General features: G+C 41.2%; 1 protein-coding gene across 2 annotated transcripts; it reads left to right on the forward strand.

The window, feature by feature from the left end:
• Positions 1-2,249: 2,249 nt before the first annotated feature.
• On the forward strand, positions 2,250-4,194 carry her9 (hairy-related 9). 2 transcript variants are annotated; one of them, XM_026331370.1, is made up of 4 exons: positions 2,250-2,595; positions 2,761-2,856; positions 2,970-3,057; positions 3,167-4,194. In XM_026331370.1, the coding sequence occupies exons 1-4, from the start codon at positions 2,488-2,490 to the stop codon at positions 3,748-3,750; spliced, it is 876 nt and encodes a 291-aa protein (XP_026187155.1). In that variant the 5' UTR covers positions 2,250-2,487; the 3' UTR covers positions 3,751-4,194. The 2 variants fall into 2 exon arrangements, with proteins under 2 accessions (XP_026187155.1, XP_026187156.1); XM_026331371.1 differs by having other exon boundaries at positions 3,170-4,194.
• Positions 4,195-24,631: the final 20,437 nt, after the last annotated feature.

Below are 24,631 nucleotides of genomic sequence, written 5' to 3' on the forward strand. Positions count from 1 at the left end.
TACTGGAGACATCTACGCCTCTTTAAACCTTGTAATGCTGCTATTGTTGCAGTACACCCACTGTTTTAATGTGGAAATATTCTCTTCACTCCCATATAATTTTAATTTGGATCACGGTTGCAAATTTTGTGAAGGCGGGCCAGCACCTATTACACCGTGTACTTACTAAAAATTTAAAATCTTGCTTCACATGAAATCATCAGTTTTGACTGATCATGTTACTTTAGGAGAGTGATCTTAAAGAAATGTGAAACTGGCTTACATCTTAGATACACAGTACAGTTTCATTAATTGTAGGATGCATGTATAGGCAGTTGCAGTGCATGTAGATAAAAATCCTATTAGGTGTTTAAAAATGTTATAAGAATATGATTGCAAAATACATGTGTAAATATTTATTTTTACATCTGATTGTTATTTATACTTAATTGTATTATGTCTTTATCTCAAATCTTCTTTGGACATATGTGTGCCACCTTGTGGTCACTTTTCTACAGTGCATCTTAAACAGGGTTTTCTTGTCTTCCCAGGAATAATCTGTGTTCTATGAATCATTTATGAACACATAAAAAAGATTGCAACATGCTTGGGGATTCCTAAAATTTAAGACAATTAAATGCCATAAATAAAGTAATGAAGTAATCACAGAACACAGTAACCACAGAAAAGAAACAATATTGCTTATGTGAAGCATCCACAAAAACACATTTTTATCATCTCTGATGTTTATATAACACTGGGCATGTAGGCGATATATTTAAATGTTATTTCTAAAAACTTATTTTGACTTCATGCACTGTTCAATGACCTGGGGATCCATCGAGTTAGGTGGGTTTACTTCTGCAAATGAGTCGCTTGATGGCGCACCTTTCCTTCCAAACAGACACATCCGCACGCGCGCGCGCACGCACACACTCCCAGACACGGGCTGGGGAAAATATCTTTGTGCCACACATGCTTCTTAAGAATGGATCCTGTCAGATGCACTGACGCAAAAGCACAATCAATAGTCGGAGCTACATTTTGATGTGGGATGCGTTTTGTTGTCTTGGCTTAGCCTCCTTATCTTCATTCTGCGTAAATAGGCCACAGCATTATCTTATTATTAGTTTATCGTTGGCTCTTGTTCGTAGGAAAACAAGCAGAGTGCGTATTTCTCACGCAGCCTGAATGCCTTTTTAAATGTGCCTATTCTATTGTGTTCTATTCTACTGGTTTAATATTTCCAGATTCTCAGGTTTGACATTAAACGCTCCTTGGTCTTCATCCTGTAATCTGCACGTTTTGGCACGTGCTCCGCGTAGACCGGAGAAGACTGTGCGCGTATGGCACGCGGACAGATGTGCCCCCCACTCCTCCCCCTCCTCCTCCTCCTCCCCCTGTTCCTCTCCTTTGAGCGGCTCCCGCGCCGAAATGATTGACACAGAGCTGTTCACACAGCCAATCAGAGGGCGCCCTGCTTCATTTGCATGAAGTGGCCTCATGCCATTGGCTTGGTGCGTGCTGCTGCAAACCGCCTCGCGTGCCATTCCAGATGTCTTCTCCTTGGAGGTGCAAGCCTCTTGGAGAAAACGTGTATTTGTTATGATGTTGGGCCAAAAAATAACGATGTGGTTAGAATAAATAAACCTTGTTGATATCAGTCACAGCAGGCCTTCCCCAAGTTGACACAAGGTCAAGAAGAAATAAATAAATATCGGTTTAATGGCAGTTGACGCAACATAAGACACGTTTCACAGTTACCAACACAATCATCACATGACTATTGTCTTATCAGAATCCGTTTGTACCCAGGACACAATGTAATCCTTTATTTTGTTGAATACATTGAGTTCTTCAAATAAGCAACACACGCTGTAGAGAGACCCACGGAGAAATGTAGGCTACATTCTTCCCGTATACAAACTCAGGCAGCGTAACATTTTTGAGTAACAGGAGCAAAGTTGGAAGCAAACATCCATCATATTCCCCCGACCGAGCCCACACCGCCTCCTTATCACTTCACAGTCCGGCCCCGGCCGCTGCTGCTCGCTCCGCTTTGTTGTTTGTCCCTACAGGGCTGATTGAGCAGCGCGTGACTGACGGCCCGCGGGGGTGTTGTCCAATCAGCGGTCTGCCCCGCGCCCAATGGGTGAGTCCTCTCTGCTATTGGCTGAGGCGAGTGTGGGAAAGAATGCAGAGAGGGTTTCACACGAACTGGGAGCACGCGAGCCGTCTATAAGTACCGCCGCAGCGTGTGTCAGCGGCAGAAGCGGAGAGTCGCCTCGCACGGTGCAACGCACGCTCCTTTTCCCTCAGATGACAGCTCAGCGATAACAAGCGACATAAAGCAAACTGGTCGGTGGGATCCGAGTGTCCGGCGTTTCTCGTCTCATCTGCACAGTCGCAAAGTGATTTTTTTGTGAACATCTCCAGATTGTTCTTTTTTACTCTTCCTAAAAGGATTTACTTCTTCACGCGTTTTTTTTTTTTCTGGTTTCAACAACAATGCCAGCTGACACTATGGAAAAGCAGACGGCATCCCCTATTGCCGGTGCCCCTGCGAACGGATCACACACACCGGACAAACCGAAAAACGCCAGCGAACATAGAAAAGTAAGGATTTTAATTTTCACATATTTAAGTCAGCAAGATTATAAACAGTTTGCGATACGTTTGACCAGTACAGTTATAATTATTTGACATGACATTCAGTTTGCAGGTTGAGGTCTCTGATTGGGGAACGGAAAATTTATGTGGAATTGTTTGTTTTCTTTGCAGTCATCTAAACCAATCATGGAAAAACGCCGCAGAGCAAGAATAAACGAAAGCCTTGGGCAGCTCAAGACACTCATCCTGGACGCACTTAAAAAAGATGTAAGTTGAGACGAATGTTGATGTATTTATCAGGTTTTTCGTCTTCACTGATCATGGTTTCGTTTTAGTTTTGCCTTGAACACGGATTTAACAATTGATGTTATGTTCTGCAGAGCTCCAGACACTCCAAGTTGGAAAAAGCAGACATCCTGGAGATGACAGTGAAACACCTGAGGAACCTGCAGCGCGTACAGATGAGCGGTAGGTTTATTTGACCATATGTGTGCAAAACACGTTATGAAGTCACTGCCAAGCTTCTGAAACTGTCCCAAATGCGCCACTAATATCCATGCTTTCTCTCTCCCCCCAGCAGCGCTCTCAGCAGATGCCACCGTCCTGAGCAAATACAGAGCCGGATTCAACGAGTGCATGAACGAAGTCACCCGCTTTCTGTCCACCTCAGAGGGGGTGAACGCGGAGGTGAGGTCGAGGCTGCTCAACCATCTGTCCAGCTGCATGAGTCAGATGATGTCCATGAACTATCCGCAGCAAGCTCCGTCCCAACAGGCGCACTTGGCTCAGCCTCTCCATGTGCAGCTCCCATCCACTCTGCCTATCAGCAGCGCTGCTATGGGCTCCAAACTCAGTCCTCCCGAGGCCGTCTCACCCAAGGTGTTTGGTGGCTTCCAGCTGGTGCCCGCACCAGATGGACAATTCGCTTTTTTAATCCCTAACCCGGGTTTTGCCTCCACCACGGCTCCTGTTATTCCTTTATACGCAAACGCAGGAGTGCCTGTCGCTGTTAACGCCAGTCCGGTTCACGGCAGCTCTGCACCGACTGCAACATCTCCGGTCCACGGCATGACATCCTTCTCCGGGGGGTCCCAGGCGGTCAGCCCGGTGGGGGTCAACACAGGCTCGGAAAGCAACGAGCCTGTGTGGAGGCCTTGGTAGCCTTAGGGGCAAGAGACTTATGTGAAACCAGTCTGCATCACTTTTTCCAGTTTAGACATTTAACTGACTGCACACACAACTGTTGCGGGGGCTGAACTGGTGACTTTTCCATACGGAACTGTAGCTCTAACCCCTTAATACCCCCAGTAGTTCTTATTGTTTCGTTTTATGGAACAGGACTTGTCTTAAATGGCACATAGGTTTTTATAGTTTATCACCTGCTTCCAACATTTGGATTTCAGTGATAACCATATGTACATGCAGAAGATTTATAGGATTTTTGTTATGAAGTACTTTTTATGAAAAGGTTTTAGTTTTGTACAGAGTTGTTATGGATTGTTATACCAAAGCTGTGTTTTATATTCTTTGTTGTTTTGTGTTGAAAACAAAAACTGAAGTTGGCTGATGGCCCATTGTTTTAATAAATGACTTTTCAGAAATTTATCTATTTGTCTACAACCTGTTTCTATCGTATTCCTATTACATCATTTTTGTTTCTTTAAGGGTATATTTTGTAGGGTATAGTGCGTCACTATGTAGTATTTCAGGCCCTGCGTAAAAGTTACATTTCATGCGCAAAAGTCACATGAATTGATGGTAAGTTAAGGAATATACATTTTAAACCGATTCACTTTGGTTATATATGAAACCAAACCAGATTAGCAACCTTATCGATTATTTTGCCAATATGAACTCCAATATAATTTCATTTCCTAACTTTTAAGTGGCCACCGCTTCACCAGTTTGGCGGGAGTTTTTTACATCTGGTTCACGGGAGAATGGCCCAAGGGGACAATGGGGGTGTATTTTTCCATTGCTATAAAGGTAATTAAAAGTTTCAAAGGGGTCTCATCCTGTATGCAGCGGGAGCTTTAAGAAGTCCTAAACCCTATTCATGAGCCTGGGAAATGCGCTCGGGGTTAATGTCACTAACAGATTGCCTCAGTGAAAGGAGAATATGGAAGAATCCTCGCGTCCTTTTGTGTATCAATTGTTCAGTTGCGCTCCCAGTGGGCCTCAATAAAGGAAAAAACGAAGGAACTTTGGTTTGATGGTGAAGAAACCTGTCTGAAGTCGGGGAACATAAATAAACCTATTTCAGGTGGATTTATTGTAGAACATTGGATTCGTGATTATTTTTATTGCTCTCCAAAACCAGTCTTCACATACACATACAGCGTTACGCCCTGTGCTTTAAAGGTTTTCCTCGTTTTACCCCCCACCCGACCCCCCTCCGCTTATCCCTGGGTGTAAACTTATCTTCCTCTGGTGAGTGTGGTCCGGAACAGAGGGCAGTGTTTCTGTGTCGGGCGGCGTGACGCTAGCCGTGTGTCAGCCACTTGCAGTCAGCGGGCCCCTTTACTTCATCTTAGGTTACAGCCTGGAGACCGCCGGTCAAAACCCCCTTCAACATTTAATACTCCACCGGCGCGCCGTGGGTGCGAATGGCAGCCTCAGGCCAAAAGTTAGTCTGTTATGAAATGTTTCTTAGCCCTGGCCACCAGCACGCTCAATATAGCTAACCATTCTTTGTGGTTTCTTCAGTTCAAAAATATTTGGGTTGCAAACTTTAAGCTGTGAGTACATCTCCTGCGCTCAGAGGACTAGCCATATTTAGAAGTTTCATATTAGACTTAAAATCACATCTCCATAAACCGTGAAACAGGCTATTGCATCGTGTCCTGTGTTGTTTTTACCTTAAACTACAAAAGCTTTTTTTTTTTTTTTTCGTAAAAACGCATCTATGTCAGGATCACATGATTACAGAACGATTTTAAACCGTTTCATGTGGGAATATGGAAACACTGGAAATCTAGGATGCGAAAATATGTCTTCGTATAATTAAAGCTGGTGCCAAAACTAAGAGTACAGGTATTTTGACTACGTGATCAGTGATGGGTGATTTGCATGATAACTTGTACAACTGTTGATATTCATCTTACTTTAACAGTTGAACTGTCTTGTTAGTTCGTGTAGTTGCGTTCTCACTTTCAACCCCGCCGAGTGCCAGTGCCCTGCAGATGACACCGTCGGAAAGTGGCATACTAAAAACCCCACAGTCAGTGACGTGTAAAGCTGCTTCCTTCTACGAGGAGGCATGCTGAAGTTGGCAGCATGTGTGGGTTCTGCGGTTGTTCCTACTGCCTTCGTGTCTGAGATAATGGTTCAGAGCTGCATTTGTGGAGCTGAGGTCGTGAGAACCGAGCGAACTAGTCTGCCTGCGGCCTGGGCACAGCGCCAGTCAGTAAATCCCCGCTGGCAGGACGGGTCGTGCAGCCGCTCAGCGGAGGTGAGGAGGCGAACACACACACACACACACACACACACACACACACACACACACACACACACACACACGCACGCACGCACACGCGCGCGTGAGGGACTCGACTCCATAACAGTATACACTCCCCAGACAACTTGACTGTGTCCAATCTATTTGCGTATGACAACATGTTGGCAAATGAGGTTAAAGCTGCTGCGTCTGCGCAGCGCTCTGCTCAAATGAAGAATTATGAAAGAAATCTCATATTCATGCTGTTTGCTATGAAGAAATCCAGGAACAGGCAGCAGAGTTAGGAAAGTCGATTCTAGATGATTTGGTGATGCATAGCAGGACATGTGTTGTCTGTCACTTTTTGCACGCCTGGAGCTGGAAGTGGTTGGTGCAGGTATCCAGATGTGGGCTCGTTGAACCCTCAGTCCTGCGTTGTTGATCTGTTCCACTTAGTCAGGTGCAGGTCCAAGTAGGCTACAGTGTTGAGGAAATGTGGATCATCAGCCGTATATAATGGAAACAGGCGGGAAAAGGACCTTTATTGGTGATGAAAAGGATTCCTATAGAGGGCTCAATGTCCCTCGGGGACCTGCGCCATCAGCTCCCTTGGGAGACGTCGCTATTGTAGAGGGTAGGGGTCGTCGGAGGAGTCACAAATTATCATTCTCATTAGCGACTGAATGGAGGAACGCGCACCCAACGTTGCCGCCAAACTTTTAACATCACCTCTCCCTCCAAAATCACAATTACTATTGTTGCATCGGGTCTCTTCAACCTGAACTTAGTTCTTTTTATATGCATTTTCTTGATTAAAGCCAGTTACAGTGAGAGTTCCATCTTTCAGACAGGTCATTAGGTGGATGACCTGATTCATCTTCGCACATCCATGCCAGTAAGAAAAGCAAGATTTAGTATTTACGTTAATTAAATAGAATTTAATAAAAAAAACTTGGAAGTCAAAGCTGCTAACCTGATAGCTGAATTATTATTATTTTGGATGAACCTTATAGAGAAGTGTTCTTGATATGATAAATAAGTTTTTTTTTTATTTCAACTAAATACATATTTAAAGAAGTTTAAGTTAAAGAAGAGAGCTGAAGATCTCCACCTGTCTCCATTAGATAGATTACTTTTGTCAGGAGATATAATAGGAACATTCACGTAGTGATTATTCTCAAGCAGCAGATCACCTGTAGGACAAATAGTGTTTTCTTGCTCAGAGCTCCTTTCACAAGATTGATACAGTGGATTCTTTGAGATAGCCACTGCTTTTACTTTCTGTGACGGGCCAAACTGTATCTGCTCTTCAGTGGGAAGAGGCAACCACAAAGATGAAAGTAAACATACTGTGTGTTTTAGGCACAGATTGTGATACAGGAATAGTGGAGCAGGAGCAAGCATCAGCATGAAGTGTGTATGTATTGTGTGTGTGTGTGTGTGTGTGCACACTGGACACGCCTCCTTGCACCTGTTTCCTTGAGAATTGGAGAGGGTGATGAGGAGAGACGGATAGGGATGTGGAGACGTACAGAAAGGCTGAGAAGGGTGGGGACTTGATAAAACAAAGGTGTTGAAAGCACAAAATGTTTCCTGTATGTGTGATTTCCCAGTGACATGTCTTCAGGTGTTTGTTTAGAAGGCCAGTGGGGCAAATGATATAAGCAGAGACTCACATCTGACTCCTTGAGACTCTTATTAATATTAATTGTTCACTTTCCACATATTAGCCATAATCTCCTTCCTCCTCCCAATGCCCACTCTTTTTTGGCTCCCTTTAAGCTTCCATTCTATCTCATTATTTATAGCAAGGGACCACTTATTTCCGGGACTGGGTGTGAGGTGTTGGGTGCGTGTAGGTGGAGGAGGTAAGGCACAGGCAGACGCAATGGGATGCGTCAAGCCTGATCAAATATCACAGGATCTGGGTGCCGGGTGGGCTCCGTTGATCCTCACCGCTTGTCTACAGAATGCATTTCTGAGGCCAGGTTTGGCTTTTCAGCAGCTTCTCCGGTTTCAAGGCATGAAGTCTGTGGCTTATAGCCTTCGCAACTGGTGCAGATTCCTCAAGAGAAAGTAAAGGGTCCTGTTGACAGGGCGGGAGGTCATCCTGAAAGTCTCCTAGGTGGCCTTAGAGGAGCACTGCCCTTTTAAATATGGACACATTTTATTTATGTATTTATCCATTGAAGGGTCACTCATGCCTTTCTTCGATGGTGTTGGCAGCTGTTGCTCTATTTTAGCTCTGACTTCAGCAGCTCTAGTCTCTGAGGTAAACACTCAACTAATGGTGTCCTAATGTTGGAGATGTGAAAATGAAAAAGCTTAGAGATGTAATGATGTTGTGGTCCCTGAGTTAAGAGAGGATTAAAACAATTTACCCATAAATAGCAAAGATAACAGTTTTCTTAAACTTTTTTTTAAACTATTGCCAGTACAGTAAGTACTGTAAGTAAAGTAGTAAAGTAAGTAAGGCCTTTAGGGAAAATTTGTTTTGTACACCAATAACTGTCATGACATTACTTAACGCAGTTCAGTGTAATAATAAAGAAATCATTATTGTTAAAGATGTTAATTAAGGCAGTACTATATTTTAAACCTGAAATATTAACTTTGTAAGTACATTTTACAAACTGTGACATGTCCTTTTTCTGTTAATTCTGGACAAAAATAAGGGATATTATGCCATAAACGTAGAAATATTCTGTTAAAGTCCAGTTAACATGCAGGTAAAAGTATCAATGTTTTCACAAGATAGATCATCATCAATATAATCAGCAAATTCCAATTTACCATAAAGCCTCATTCAATATCGCCACCTAGTGTGTGAATCCTGCAAGGACTGCACCCTGGGACAGTTCACATGTGACTCATCTCCCTAACCCATGCCCAGACTTGTCCCCAAACTGACACCTCAGAGCATCATACACAGTAATCTGACTCATATGGCTTTTCAAGATGCCACCTTTTGTGCCTGTTGTTTGAGTGTGAGTCTACTTCATCCACTTCCTCTCCATCTGTGTGGTGGATAAAAGCAGTGTACACATTTGCATTGCATGGTTTGGCAACAGTGTGAGAAAAGAGTCTGTAATCTATTTTCTTGATGGAGCTTGTAAGGTAAATAGATTTTTACTGTCACTGCTTACCAGTCAATTTTCACACTTATAAAAACCATATTTATTTATTTTGTTATTTTTATTTTTATTATTTATTTATTGATTTGCATTCGACCAGCTAGTCACAGCAGTGCACAAATATGAGAAATGCCATTAATGAAGGCTGTGTTTCCTTTAAATGCTCCAATGAGCCATCACACAATATCAGGGCTTTGAAATGCAGCATGCGGTCATCATGAATTATTGGTTACATTCTATGTTTCTAGCATATGTTCAGTATCAAACAACCATACAGACAGGAAATACAAGCCACATATGTAGCTCTATTTTAGCAAAAAATATTAGTATTTCTGCTGGGACAGTTCCAACTGGAATCTACATCTAACTTATCTAACTTACCTGTTTATTTTTTAAATATGTCTGTGTTCAATAGCTCCAGGATGTTTTTAGCCTAGCTTAGCCCAAAAGGGATCAGTTTCTTTTATCAAAAGGGAAAAATGGAAATGTTTAACTTTAAAAACTATAATTAAGAAAAGAATTACAATCATATTAAAGCTAAACATTTCACTTGTTAGAATTAAAACAAAAAACCTAAGGCCCTATTGGTAGTTTGACTAACTGTTAACTATTGTTATATATTTTGGTATCTTCCTTGTCGATCATATCCATTTCATTTTTCAACCTTTTTAGTTGTCATATCTGATGTCCAAAACATGATTGTGCCCTCAGTGTTTTGCTTTAGTGAAATAAATGCCCAGCTATATCATCAGCCCCTATCTACAAGGCTTTGTTCAAGTGAATTACTGCTTCTTTTGTGATTTTGAAACAGCTTATCATATCTCTGGAACAGAACTTACAAGTTCAGTTTCATTCTGCCTGTCTGCATTTTTGAGTCACTCGGTGTCTGTAACACTAAATCAGCATTCTACACATTTTTCCCGTTACATTAGTAGCAGTTCTAGAAAGCTCTCGGTTCATGTATTATATTTAGCAAAAGAAATACACAAAACTTGACAAAATGATAGTCTACTCTAGGTTGTGTATTGAAAACCTTTCTATCCTGACCAGTTATCCCAGTGTGCTGGGACCTGTGGTCCCCTCTGGACCCTGGCTAAAATAGGTGGTGATAGGCACACTGTTTCAAGAGCATTATCATTTTAGCACTGTAGAGAGGGGGGCATTGTCCCCTAAACAGGATGTCCTGGTGTCTGGTCCCATCTCATATGGGCTATTCTTTGTGTGTATATGTGTGTGTGTGTCTGTGTACACAGGCAAATCCTTAAAGCAGATGTGACCAGGATTTGAACATCGTGGAAATGTTGAGCTCTTCCTTCCCTTACGATGTCAGTAAATCAAGTTGTTTTTTTCCTTTCTTTATTCTGTAGCTTTCCCACATATAGGGTAGATGTTGATGGAAACTGCCAAGCAGACACTGAAAATGTAATGTAGGCGATGAGTGTATGTATTTGTGTGTCAGTGTGACTTTGCACTGCGTGTGGTAGGGAGTTGGAGTTATGAGATGAGCCCTTGTCTTTTTTTTCTTTTTCCTTTCTTCTTTCCTCTCGTCCTCTTTTCATGCCCTGGGAAGGTAAACACTCATCCTCTTTGCTCTTTTTTTTTTCTTATGGTAACTGTTGAACAGTGTGAGCTCCACTCGTGGTTTTTATTGCCTGGATTGTCATGCAAGGGGAAGGAGAGACAAGTGTCAATAAGTGGATAGGCTCATTCCAAACAAATACACCCAGAGAATGGGCAAAGAACACCGAGTATGCAGCTGGGTACACACACACACACACACACACACACACAAAACAAATGGTTTCTGAATGCCCACCAACTCCGTGAAGACATTAGTCAAACGTCATTCAAACACAATTTGGAATGTGATATCTCATGGCAGTATCGTTTCCATTTTTAAAAAAAATCTGTTTCAGCTTTTCCTGATATATTAACCAAAAACAAGACTGAAATGAGATAATGTATTCAAAAAGTATTCAAAACCTACTAACAGGCTTGTGATGAAACATTTTCATTCCATTTTTAAACTTTAAAGTTAAAGTTTGGACTTTTTTATTTTCACTGAGGCATTCTACATTAGCAGTAGATCGATCTTGTTCAACTGTGGTAGATTGTGCATAAGTGGACATTACCACTTTGGCATTATCATTTCCAAATCTAAGAAAAATATGAATATGTGTTCATTTAAATATTACACAACAGGACATTGTTACAACACATAATCTATCAACACTTTCAAACTCCCGTGCACACATCAGTCACCCCACTGTCATACTCTTATCTCTACTGATATAACAAAAAGCTTTTAATGGCACTTAACAATGAACTGACAGAAAGTAAACAGTGCCTCCGCAGCCACCTTGCAACTCTGCTTGTGTCTTTCTGTCTGCTTGTGGTGATCCCTCTGGGATGGATCACTCGTCCGGCACAACCACTCATCTCCAGCCATGCTCTGCTCTTCAGAGTTGAAGAGACTGGGCCTCATGATGAATACATAGACCCATGATAAGATTAGTGTTGGCAAACACACATGGGGCACTGCATAGCATGTTATTCTCAGTCTTAGCCCATTCATAGAGAAATGCCTCCCTCTGTGAATGTCTGGCCATGTGTCTCTCTTTGACACTCACCCTTCATGTCTCCCTGTCTCCTGCTTGATTTGGACTACTTGTTGTTTTGGTTTCTAGCTGACTGACTTGTCAAAGTTAGTTAGAGGATTGGTTGAACCAGCATACAAGAAATGTGGTGTCTCCATTTCATCATAATGTAGATCAATGTAATTCTCATTTTTGTGCTCAGGACTGAAAAATGGCATTCCTACTTTCATTGAAGAAAAAGTCCCTAAAATCTTTTCACAGCATGATCATTATCCAGATTAACAGGATCACTGAATGTGCAAAAACAATTCGTTTTAAAAAGATTTTTGGCACCACAACCAAAAATCCACCCACTTTTTTCATGGTGGCATGTGCTTCAGAGGCACACATCTCCAACAAATATTAAACTGCACAGATCCCACTAAAGCTAGTGTTTTTTTTTTCTTTAGTATTAGGTGAACTGACCTTTTTAAAGTAAAGCTTTAAATTATTGAACCAACCACATGTGCAGCTATGCGATACAAAGACACCTGTAGGTGCAGCAATCTGTTTCTAAGACCCGCTATGTGCGTGTGTGTGTGTGTGTGTGTGTGTGTGTGTGTGTGTGTGTGTGCTTATGTGAGATGTCCGGCCACCCCCTGCGGTGCTGCCCTGTGTTGACTGACAGCACCAGTCCGGCTGTACAATAGTTGATCTTTGCTCTCTGTCTGACTGTATAAACACAGAGTGGGGTGGCTCCCTCATGCAAACCTCCAGTATTGATCACTTTGGTGAGATCCCACAGTCACACTCATTGTCCTCTGGTCCTTTCTCCCCTGCCAATCAATAGCTCTTTGTGTTGATTTTTACCCATTGACAAATCACTCTGCTCCGTTGTCTTTGTTAAACTGTCAATCAAGCAGGAGGCATTGCCTTATTTGATCCTCATTCAGTCCTGAGTTTCACATTCCAAGTGGGAAGATCACAATCTGTGCTATAAACGAGGAACTGTCTCATACTGATGCCTACAGCTGTAATTGTAAAGTACAGCTTATAAGATGTGCAGAGTTTTTAATTTTTGAAAAACTGGGGAAAAAATGAAAGCGGTTGCCTTGGTTTTCAGAAGATCATGAGTACTATGTTATTTGTTAACCAGAATAAAAATATTAATTTGGCATGCATACAAAAGTTATAAACTATTATATTGTATACAAATATACAAAGCATCCAAATTACATTTATTGACTTACTCAGATATTTTTTTCACTCTGTAAAAAAGACAAAAACATCCTGCATAGACTAGCCTTCAAGAGCCAAATCTCCTAAACAAAGCTAACTGTAAATTAACACTTCATATTATTACCATCATCCTTTGGGACTGACAATGCCAGTGCCCATCAAGCTGTCAACAAATAAAAGTCTTGCAAGTCATTAAACCCTATTGTCTAAATGAGGACTCTCTGTTCCTGAGAATGTGACCTGAATCCTGCAGACGATGATGGTGATGAAGCTGGCCAGAGAGCGGAGAGAGAGAGAGAGCTTTTGTGCAAACTTCACTCATTCAAAAAAACACAACCATTTTAAAAATTAAAAAAAAAAAAGTTAAAAAAAAAAACCTCCCTAGTTACTCATCAAAAACTACTTGGATGTATGACCATACTTTTTCAATATGTCTACTCATAAAGCACTCATAAAGTACTTTTGTACTGATGGATAGGACAGGTAGTCATATGCAGAATATATGTATATATACCGTATATTTCCTTCACAATATTTTAACTTCTTAATACTATGGCTGCTCCGGCCTGAAAAGTTTAGTCACATGATCTGTATGGATAAGTGAAGAAACAGTGTCATATTCACACTCCCATCTGAACAATGCTTTGCACATTGATGTTATCAGTGTGTTATTTATCCAATCCCTGCCTAAGTTGCTATAATCACCACATAGACACACGTATCATGTTCTGGTCGTCTGACAACAAAATGAACCTACACAAACTGATTCATGAAATAACCACCTGTTGGATATCTTCGCTTTTGCTGTCTGGTTTCTGTTTATTAACCTAATGCTTGAACAGGTGTTACTTGACCTTTGTGGCTCCAAGAAATTTCTCACTGATGCAGCCTGATGCATCAACCAATCTTTGCCAGCATACAGATACATCTGTGTCATTGTGGAGGCAGGTTGGTTTTCCAATATGTTTTTATCCCATGGTGCAGCCCATTCTTTCACTCATGGCCAGCTGCCATGAGTCAGCAGCGGTGGTCAGAGATTTCCACTCCTAGACACAACAGTCTGTCCGGGAAAAACAATTCTCTGATGCCTCAGTCTTCCTATATTGTCTGGGATGATTCCGAGTTGGGAGAGGCTTATTGTTCGGATGCCTTTGTAGTGCAGGTCCATTGCTGCAGAATGTGGGGATTTCCTCCCTTGCGGGTATTTATAGATTCTGTGTGAATTCAAGGGAGCTCTGCATAATGCTGTGCAGCATGGGGTCTAAGGGAGGAGGTCTGTGCATATGTGTGGGAATCTGTGTGCATGCTCATATGATCACAGAAAGGATGTTTGTGTGTATGCATGTCAGGAGCTGTGGAGTTTATTTCTGTGCATGATAAAACTCTTGTCATACAAAACTAGAATCAGAATCAAGGGAAATGTCCTCCTAAAACAAAACTGGAGCATCATTTGGTTTTGTTTTTGCAAAGTGCCCTGAGAAGATTGTATTGTGATTTGGCGCTATACAAATAAAATAAACTGAATTGAACTGAATCATACTCAAAGCCTTCTTGATTGAGACGGATGCTCCGCTTCTATTTCATTGGAAATTTCACGGTGTATTTACCTAGTATTTCTAGTTTGACAGCTCCTGATTGGACTACAGAGTGTCAACTGAAAACAGGTCCGCTATGGACACTGCTTGTTCGATGAAGTGTTTCAAAGGGGTTTCACCAGGTCACCTGGGGGTCTCTGACCTCCCACGGTAATGCTCTCCTCAGGTCCCTCTCTTTGACAGCAGTCAATGGAGGCGTCCATGCAGGGGACATCCAGGCTGATGGCTGGGGTAAAATCAGGAAAAAGACAGGTCATAACCAAAAGGACCTGTCACCTCTGAGTCAACCCAAGAGAAGTTTCCTTCCTGGTCTTACTCATGCCCCATCACCTTAGCTGACATGAAGTGACACTTTGGTTTGACCTGTCTTCTGCAGAGTACACATTTGGTTGTAGAAAGCCTTGTACAAATGCGTGTGTGTGGTTGTTTGTGTTTGTATGGTTGGATATTTGTGACATACCCCCATAGACAATTTGCATTACACGAAGTTTCAAATTGTCTCTCCTGGAAGATATTCATAATGGTGCATATCGGTGAAACGCGAGCTGGGTGACAAATGAAACACAGCACAGCTGGCCAACCACAATGTGAAGTGAACATTGGGTTGTTTTTAGAAACTTAAAGAAACAGTCATGCACATCTCTCACTAATTAGATGCTTAGGGGAAGGGGTTTCCGAAGCCATTAAACAGTGCCGCAAGCTGTTCTGATGGCATATGCTGGTCCCTTACTCTACAGTCATGTTAAATGTGGGAGTGCTTAGAGCTAAATACTAATGTCAGCATGCTAATGTGCTCATTATGATAAAGTTACAGGCTGATATTTAGAAAGTATAATGTTTACTGCGTTCACCATCTAATGTTAACATGCTAGAAGTTGCTAATTAACAAGTATTGGAAAAAATTAAAACTTTGACGTAATAATGGTACTGCATGAAATGTTAAGGGATCACCAGAGCTCTAACAATTCAGGACAAGCGAGTTTACCAAATTGAATTATCTGTTGATCTGTCTACTTTTAGGTTCTCTTGAACTAATTAATGGCTATTATATTTGTTGATAGTCTAATCAAGTAATCAGGTCATCATTTCAGCAGTCGTAATAGTAAGCTCTTAGTTGCTTTGTTGTCAAATGCCCTCCCACCATACAAAGCTGGAAATGAGATCATTGCATATTTCATTGTTGAGTAATGAACCAGGTTCACTCTTAAGTTTCTTGTTCACAGTTCTTACCTTTTCTAATGAAATTAGACCTTTTCTACCTTCACACTTGTTTTTCAAGCGGTTTCCCCTCTAACATTTGGCAGGCGTGTCTCAATATCATGGTAGTGATTATCTTTTATCTTAGGTTCCTTAAGAGATCATAACTGGCATGCAACTAATTTAAGAAAAACACACAAGATGCTCATAGAAAAGCTGAAATTGTTGTAAATGTATACTCTATAGATATTTTCTGCATGATAGATTAAAATGTGTAAAATCTTAATATATGTGCAGTGTATTCTAACCAGAGCATGAGACAAATTTGTATAAAAGTCACATTAATACAAAAAAAAGAGAAACACTGATAAATGTGTGCATATGCAAAAAATATAAACCATGTTACTACTCTTAATAAATGTTTTTTCAAATAAATTCCATTTATATATTTTCCAGGTGGACAGTTCTTACATCAGAACTTCCAACTGTCTGTGTTTACGTAGAAACAGAAACATTTTGAAACGATTTACCACCAGCTACTTTACTATTGCAAACTGACATATTAGTATTACAACTATTAAATCCCAAAAAATCCCAATGCCTAAGCATTCAATATTACATTTAATAGCTAAACTGGCTGCTTCATATATGCTACATAAAAGTGTAGCACATATGAAGTGTTTTGCTATGTTGAAACTACTAACATATATATGCTTTTTTCTATTTTCTCTTAAAGTAAATGCTTTTTTGCCTCCATCTCACCTTAAACAAAAAGAGAGGGTGTTAATGTCCGTATTAATGTAGAAGCAGGTGGTAAAGAAACCTTTGTTAATCACTTAATGATGAATTCCCCCCACTTTACATGGTGGCTTTTTCACCAGCCGTTTACTTCTTGTGCACAGCCTGTGGAAACTTTATAAAAAGTTTATCTTACCATGAAATGAGTAGGCACGGATAAATGGCTAACGTGGGGTTTTGTCTGTCAATGCACTCAGCCTATTGGGGGTCCACCAACTGGGTAGGTTTAGACCATATGTCATCATTCCGACCCTTTGTGTGGGCGTGTCTCTGTGGCAACCGCATCAGCTGTGGCCATTGTGTGACTGGATTCAATGGCCCATATATTCATAGCAGGGCTAGTATGGGCCCCGCAACAGAAACAAATTGATACATACAAGCCCAAGCCCCATTTGGCTCACATGACACATTTCAAATGGACAAAAAAAGGACATTTTAGTCTGTTGAAAATCTTGAGAAAAGCTTGGTCGCCATAGTGACTGTGCAGTAAAGCGGCCATGGGCCATTAAACTCCAATCAGATGTAAATTTGGGCTGCCCCCAGGCCCACGGATGGAAAGCCTCCTTCACACAGCAGACACAAATTAAACAGTTTGTTTGCCAATTCACATGTCATCTTAATGGGTTTTTATTCGTTTACCCTTTGTTTAAATGAAGAGAATTACAAACCGTCATTGATTTATAATATTGGACCACTTCAGCTGTCTGCACATAATCTATCTATCTATTACTCACTCCAAGTCAGATGTTAAAGGAGATAAAGGATACTTTAAAATACCTGTGAAATGTTAGAAGAACCTACAACTAAATCTATGGTGATCTTAGTGAGAAAATGTTCATACAAGATAATCAAATAGTTCCACTTAGCAAATTTCTCATGACACCAGTTTTTACAGCTTTGTCTCCCTGAAAACTATCACTTTTTCAAATACTCTATATGCAGCATGAGTGAGGGCTTCATGTGAGAAATGTTTTATTTTTTCGACATCAAAATGCCCTGTAACACAGGAAGTAAGTTTTGTGGAAAACAAGGAGCCACTGGGTGACACTGGCTCCAGGACAGGAAGCAATGTGCCCTTTGTGATTGGGCAGAGAAAATATTTTGCTTGAGTTGTTGGCTGGAGATTGTCCGAACCTGTCATGCCATTTGGTTTGGATTAAAATCACATGTAATGTCTGATGTTATTGTAATAATTAGGATTATTATGTTTCACAATGCCTGGCTGCTGTCAAACCACAGGCCAACAAAGCGGGAAATTGGCTTGAGGATACATCTCCAGCTTTAACACTTCTCGTCCACAGCTTGTAGACATAAAACTTCAGACTAGTACTTTTTACTTTCATATTACTGTCATGTAACTTGCAACTGCTATTATGACAAGAAAAAATATTTTTCTAATTTATATCGGTAATATAGGTAATGTAAAGGAATGTATCATTTGCAGCTGGCTTAACTTTTGAACTACCTATCGTAACCCTCTGGCACAGTACATTTCTTGTTGCAGTCTTTCTGTATATTCAGGTTGGCGCAGTGGTTCTGTTTCTTCATGTGATCTCAGACAGAATCCACACTGTCATGATTAGGGCTCTGTGGGGGTCAGACCATCTGCTGCAGGACTCAAGGTTCTTCATACCTCTGAAAATGGTTCTTCATGAACTCTAGTGGGTTCTTTATGGGCTTGTCCTGCAAAATGAATCTGGGAGCAGTCAGACAGTTTGTGATGTGTTGTGTGATACGAATCTCAAACATCTAAACTTCAAAGTGCCTAGAACTTCTGTAGAACACTGAAGAACAAAACCATGACTGCTGCTGATGTTAATGAGAAATGACCGTGTGGTTCTATTGTTCTGCTGGTCTTCAGAGACTGCTGCCGGTCTTGTCTTTCCCCTGGCCTCGTACAGTAAAACTGCTCTGTTATGACAACACTGGACAGGCAGAGCACAGCGTGGGCTCCCACTGGCTCTGGACCAAGCTGACCTGGGACCTGACATTACCAGTATAGCTGCAGCTTCCCCATTGTCAGGCTTTTGTTGCACAGGGCGGCTAATGATGTCCTGTCTATCTGCCCTAGTGTCTTCCATGCAGGGCACTGGGAATGCTAATTTGACAGAGAGATGATTAACTACAGCAGCCACAGTAACAAACTGCCTCATTTTCATGTGTTATTGTTTCCAATGCCCCACCTCCCACAGGGATTTGACTGCTTTATTAACATGTTATCTCATGTCTCAATGGGATATTTACATAACAGAGCAACTCAACAGTTTGTCATAAACTCCTTAGGAACTCCTTAGAACCATAAACCACTCAGGACCACTTTGTGGGAAATTATTTTTTTGTTGCTTTTCATTGTTTTTTTTTTTTTTTAAAGTTTTATAAAGAAAGAAAGTCAAATTACAGTCAAATGATATGAAAATCAAATTAACTGTTCAGAAAGGACACTAAATATTGTCTCATAGACTTTGCCAGAGTAAAAGAGGCCATGAGGCCATGAAAGAGGCAAAGAGAAAGACTGAAAAGGAGGTAAGACTGTGTACTGTCTGGCTGTCTGGTGTCCACACAGAGCTGCATCTTGTCCACTGGTGGCTGTGGCGGATTCATTAAGCTCCACATTTAGTCCCCCTGCACGTGAGTGACAGTTCTCTACAACCAGTGTCATCCCTCTCTTTAAAGCACCGCAGATCATCCCACTCCTCTCTTGCCCATCTGGCTGCCTGCCTCTAACAAGGGGTGTCCTCCAGCTATAAGAGGGTATAGACAGAGGGAGAAAAAGTTAAAGACTCAAAGATCCCATCAGATTCTCCGTGGTCCGAAGGCTCCAATTATTCAGAGCTTATCTTTTCAGCTTGGCTGATCTCCAAATGAATAAAGTGCGGGCCGTATTACTGCCGGCCGGCCGCACTTCTAAAGAGGCTGAAGGAGGATCAGGGCTGTGGGTTATGGTGTCAATCTGGCCCTGACCCCTGGGGTTAGGGAGGTGACGTTATGTAGTGACAGCGCCTAGGCATCCCCTTGTAGCACCGCCATTTAAAACCCATTTGGATGAATGGAAAAACACAGCCATACTGGAAGATACTTCGTTTTTAAGCAAAAATACTAAGAAAAAAATGTTTGAATGTCAACTCCAAGACAGAGACTCCAAGTGATGAACATGGTTAAGATGTCACAGAGGTCATCAAAAGGAGGAGCTAGTGCCAAAACAGATGGCTTATAGAGATTATTTTAACATAAAGGCACCATGCACACACTGTTTGATTGTAAACAATGCTGGAAAAACAATACTGGAAAAATAGGCATGATTAAGTTTTCGCAAATTGAAATACAGAGCTACAAATCAATAAAAGTGAGTAACCCCCTTAAAGGATGTCAGCCCTCTTTAATTCACCCTGATTTGTTCATGCATATGAGGCTAGGCCTACTTCTGGGGAAACATCATCCCATGTTCATCTGAATTTACTCATTTATTTTGAGTAAAAGAAAAAAAGAAATGTAAATCAGCTAAATCAGTTTAGAAGCTATATCTAAGCTTAAAGCACACCAGTGGAGCACTAAATAATATATAATCAGTGGCTTTTCCAGTGTCTACACTGTCAGAATTATCAAAATTTTTTTGAATTGCCACGCCTTTGGGTTAAGTGAAGTGACACCCCTGGACAGTCCCACTCTGCACTTGGCACTGAGCTGGGGCACAATGGTAGCTGGAAATAGCTGGTGGTCCTTCGCTTCACGGTAGCTCTTCTGTTGCTCAGAAATCTCCAACTCTCAGATCTACCGACAAGTGTTGCCGATGCTTCTCTTTTCTTCTGCCTTTATGGAGATGGCTGGGAGATTCTCATGCCACCACACAATGCCTAAACAAGCGGGTATGTCTAATTCAATTAAGCCCACAAGGCTGTGCCAAGTGGGCCCTGGTCTCCATGTGACAGGGATAATGAGCGGGCAGAGAAGAGGAGGAGGGAGGTTGTGGAGGGCTGAAGAGGGAAACTTGTGCTCATTCAGATGTCCATACTTTATATTCTGCCCTGGGCTTTAATGCTTCCAGGATCACTCAATTCATTTAGTGTTGAATGGAATATTTTGCATTCCGACATAACTTTCCAAATGGGCTTGATGAGTGATACTGAGAGATTGGGAATAAGAAGTACCATGACCTCTGAATTCCTACAATTCAGTACTTCAGAAATGTTTTCAGATCTGGATTCTTTCCAACTGCTGAGGACAATGTGTCACACAAAGGTTGCGTGGGAGAAGAAAACTTAAAAATCTTATTCAATGAGTGACTCAACAAAAAGTGCAGACACCTGGAAAAAAGTCGATCTCTATGTGATCTCACAGAGCCTTAATCCACCTCATAGTTCAACTAATACGTATTTTCTCTTATATTTCAGGACAGGCTACTCCTAAACCTATGATGTCGATAACATAATTAAATGTTTTAAAAAGAAGAACATACAGTCAACAACAGTGCAACAGATAACTATTCCATAGCCTTTTGTCAAATTGTAATTGTTTTAGTCATGACAGTGACGGTCCCCTAACTCTTAACAAAGTAGTAACTTTAACCCATACAATGGCATCTCTACAACTAAGCTGTATTTGTGGCTAAATCTAATGAAAACATTGTGAGATCACAAATGATGTTTTCCTGATGACAGTGACATCATATAAGAAAATGCTTCTATGTGTCATTGTAAAGAGCAATGGCAAATTGGTTTCATTTAGAGGAATTATGTGCCATGTTTTGTTGTTCAGTTGTATATTCTTGTTGAAAAATGAACAATGATGTTTTATAGAGTTTAAAATCACTGTCAAATTATAAACTCTTGCAGTGGGTATTTATGTTAAAAAAGGATTTGTGACATCCACTTATCCGTGGTCACAGAAGAAAGCTGTTAAATAGCACTGCAGTCATGGTTTGACAAGGAGTAAGACCTTGTTTAAGAAAACCTGCTTTTCTGCATTTTCAACACTTTTGACTTCAGCTGGGAAGTAACTCAGACCTGAGAGACCTTTAGTCTCACTGAAGTTTCCAAAGGACTCCTGCTGCTCCTCTGGGACCCTTGTCCTCGATCAAAACAAAAAAAGCCCCCTAAACTTTTGACTTTCTCACAGAAACAGCTTGCTAAATGGTATTTCTGTAATGGACTCCTGCTAGGGTTCATATGCGTTGTATAGTCAAGTTGCTCAAAGTTGAGTCAACATGATTATCATGAGAATGCTCCTAAAGAATGGCCCAAAAAGGTTTTTTTGAATAAAAATCTGAAACTATAGAATTCTTTGTTTTCCAGGGAAAAAAGATGAAAATCAAAGACATCGATGGTCATTTTTTTCTATCAGAAAAGTGCTGCCGAATGAATGTCTTATTTACATGCCAAAGGGAAGGGCCATGGTTTTAAAAAGGATGGGAAAGCAGGGGCCTCTATTATGGTGGTGCTGGTCGCAGAGGCCGAGGCTACTCGGGCAGCCTCCCTGCCAGGCAGCGGTTAACAAGGCCTGGGCTGAATTAAAGAATGGCAATGAGTTTTTAATTGGTGACACATTATATTTATCAAACTGACAGCGGAGTGACTGCACTGCAGCCTTTCTTGTTTTGTTCTTGTGTGCACATTACTTCCCCCTAGGTGCCCCCACATGATACCCCCTGTCTGGTGGGTTCAATCACGTGTGAAGAAAGAAGAAAAACATAATAATCGAGCATCAAGTTGAATGATAACACTGAATTATTCATTAGGGACTCTTAAAATGTTGGATGAATCAACCCCCCTCTCTATTTTTTAACAAAAGCTCCTCTTTGTCACTCACTCCAATCATGCCAGTTTAAGGCTTAGCATAAAGACAGATCCTTTTCAGCTCTTTTTAGTCATTGTGACAGAAGTTCTGCTGCAAGGCCGGAAAAGTTATTAACAAGCATTTAATATTTGGATAGGAGTGTTTGGTCTCCTCTTCTATACATGATGTTTATGTGTGGCCCTCGTATACACTGAGCGGCTTGTGACTTGACACTTAATAATGACACTGAGTGTTGCTAATGTGATCATGATCATCAGTACATTTGAACTTTTACCAACCAGTCCAGATGTGACACTGTGACACTCAGACACTCCCGAAAAACTATCCACTCACTTTACTGGGAACTATTCATTATTTTTGAACCAATTTCACAATTAATGCGGTGCATACAATAGTGCTATTCTGTCCGCAGACATATTTTGTAATGATATATGTTACATGTTTGTTTATGTCTTATTTTAGAATATATGGCCTCATGCTGGTGACAATGAAGTACTCATCCATGGCAAATTGGTATAAGAGAATGGGAGGAACACCAGCTTTTCAAAGTTTATGTCATTTAAACTCTTGAAATTACTGTTCTCATGAAAGGCAGTTACATTTCTTCTGGAGCAGAATGAATAAAACAAAAAAAGTCATGCAAAGCATAAAAGCATCAAGATAAAAACAAAGTGCATGGAACAAAAAGTGTAATAACAGGTCTGAGTATGTTCAAATAAAGTGCGTTCAGTATTAAGTATTAAGATAAGACACAAAAAGCAATAAAAACAGTCTTAACGTTATGAATGAAGGTGGCTTCAAAAAAAAGAAACATAACATAGCAGATGACTTCTCCTCTGTTTAAGTTTAAACACTGCTTGTTTTTCAGGTCCTAAACAGTTGTAGAAGAGATCCTTTGTTGTGTTCAGGGCATTACCAAAGTAAAGGGGGTGGTAAAGAGTAGAGGTCCTGGCAATGCTCTTCAAAATGGTAGTGAAAGGAAGGGAGCAGGGCAAAGGAGGCCCAATGAAATATTTAAGATTTAGGCTAAATAGGAACACTGAAAAACTGTGCAACAAAGGGGTCTGCCAAGGGCTTCCATTGTCCCTAGACCTGGCGGAAGCAGGGGCCAAGCTGCTACAGATGTGAGGAGGGCCCATATTGAACCGGGATGTGTAGGCTCTGCTCACAGCTGTGTAGCCGTACTCCCACCCCAGCCACCAGCCCCCTGCCTTTGTGAGCTTTTGTGAGGGCCACAGAGCGGCGATTTTACACCGAGCTGATTGCACAGCGACGGCTTTGTGTCTCCAACAAGAAGACCCCGCCCATTCCTGACCATTGGCACTCATTCCCTCTGCATCACAGACTCACACAGACACACATATTCATTCCAGCCCCATCAGCCCACACTAAAACTCAGCATCACAGCTTTTTACTATTTATGGATGACAAGGTGATGAATCTCCTTTGAGAAGACTGATATGAACTGTGGTGCTGGGTTGGGTGAAGAAGGGGGATCTCCAGAGCTGGCTCCTCAACCAGGATCTGCCTATTTAGCACCTAACTACTTTTGATTAATGGAGGGCCCATTCTGTGTTAACACATGCCATTTTCAGGGCCCAAAAAGGAAACTGCATATGCTGGTTTTTTGAATAATGATGTCACAAGGTCACAGAGAACAGTTAAGAATGAGTGAAACAAAGAAAGAAACTGAGCTTTCCCATTGGTGAACGCGCATTCAATCCTACACATGGTGTTTAAATGTGTTTAAGACACAATGTGCTAAAGATGAAGCTAGTTTTACTGTGAAACTATTCAACCGCTTATCTTCCAAGTTGGATCTTGATCATATTTAAGTTCAATTGGTCATTAACGCCATTCATTTAAGACAACTTTCCTTTTACAAGATTTTTAGTTTGGAATCCAGTTTCATGTCTCAGGTCAATGGTCTTGTATTGTAGCCTACTCATCTGCAAATTCTAAATGCATTGCCTCAGAGATGACTTGACCCCTCAAATTAGAGTAAATTCTTCCTAAATGCCCTGCCATTCCCTTTAAATCCCCTGGTGTCACTCAAATCTACGAGGCGGCTTCAGGCCTGAGCACAACAAGGTCACAGCAGCTTAACACCAACCTTAACACATGGCTCACTCAATCCAGGCTCATAAAGTCTTCTTAATGTGGCTAATGTGATGGACAATACAGCAACCTCTCAGAGAGCAACTGGGTCAGAGACCTGGAATAATACACCACTTAACCCACTTCCAACAAGTCAAGAAATATTGGTCTAAAAGTTAC

The sequence above is a fragment of the Mastacembelus armatus genome, chromosome 7, assembly GCF_900324485.2.
Source record: "Mastacembelus armatus chromosome 7, fMasArm1.2, whole genome shotgun sequence".
In the NCBI taxonomy this organism is placed as follows: Eukaryota; Metazoa; Chordata; class Actinopteri; order Synbranchiformes; family Mastacembelidae; genus Mastacembelus; species Mastacembelus armatus.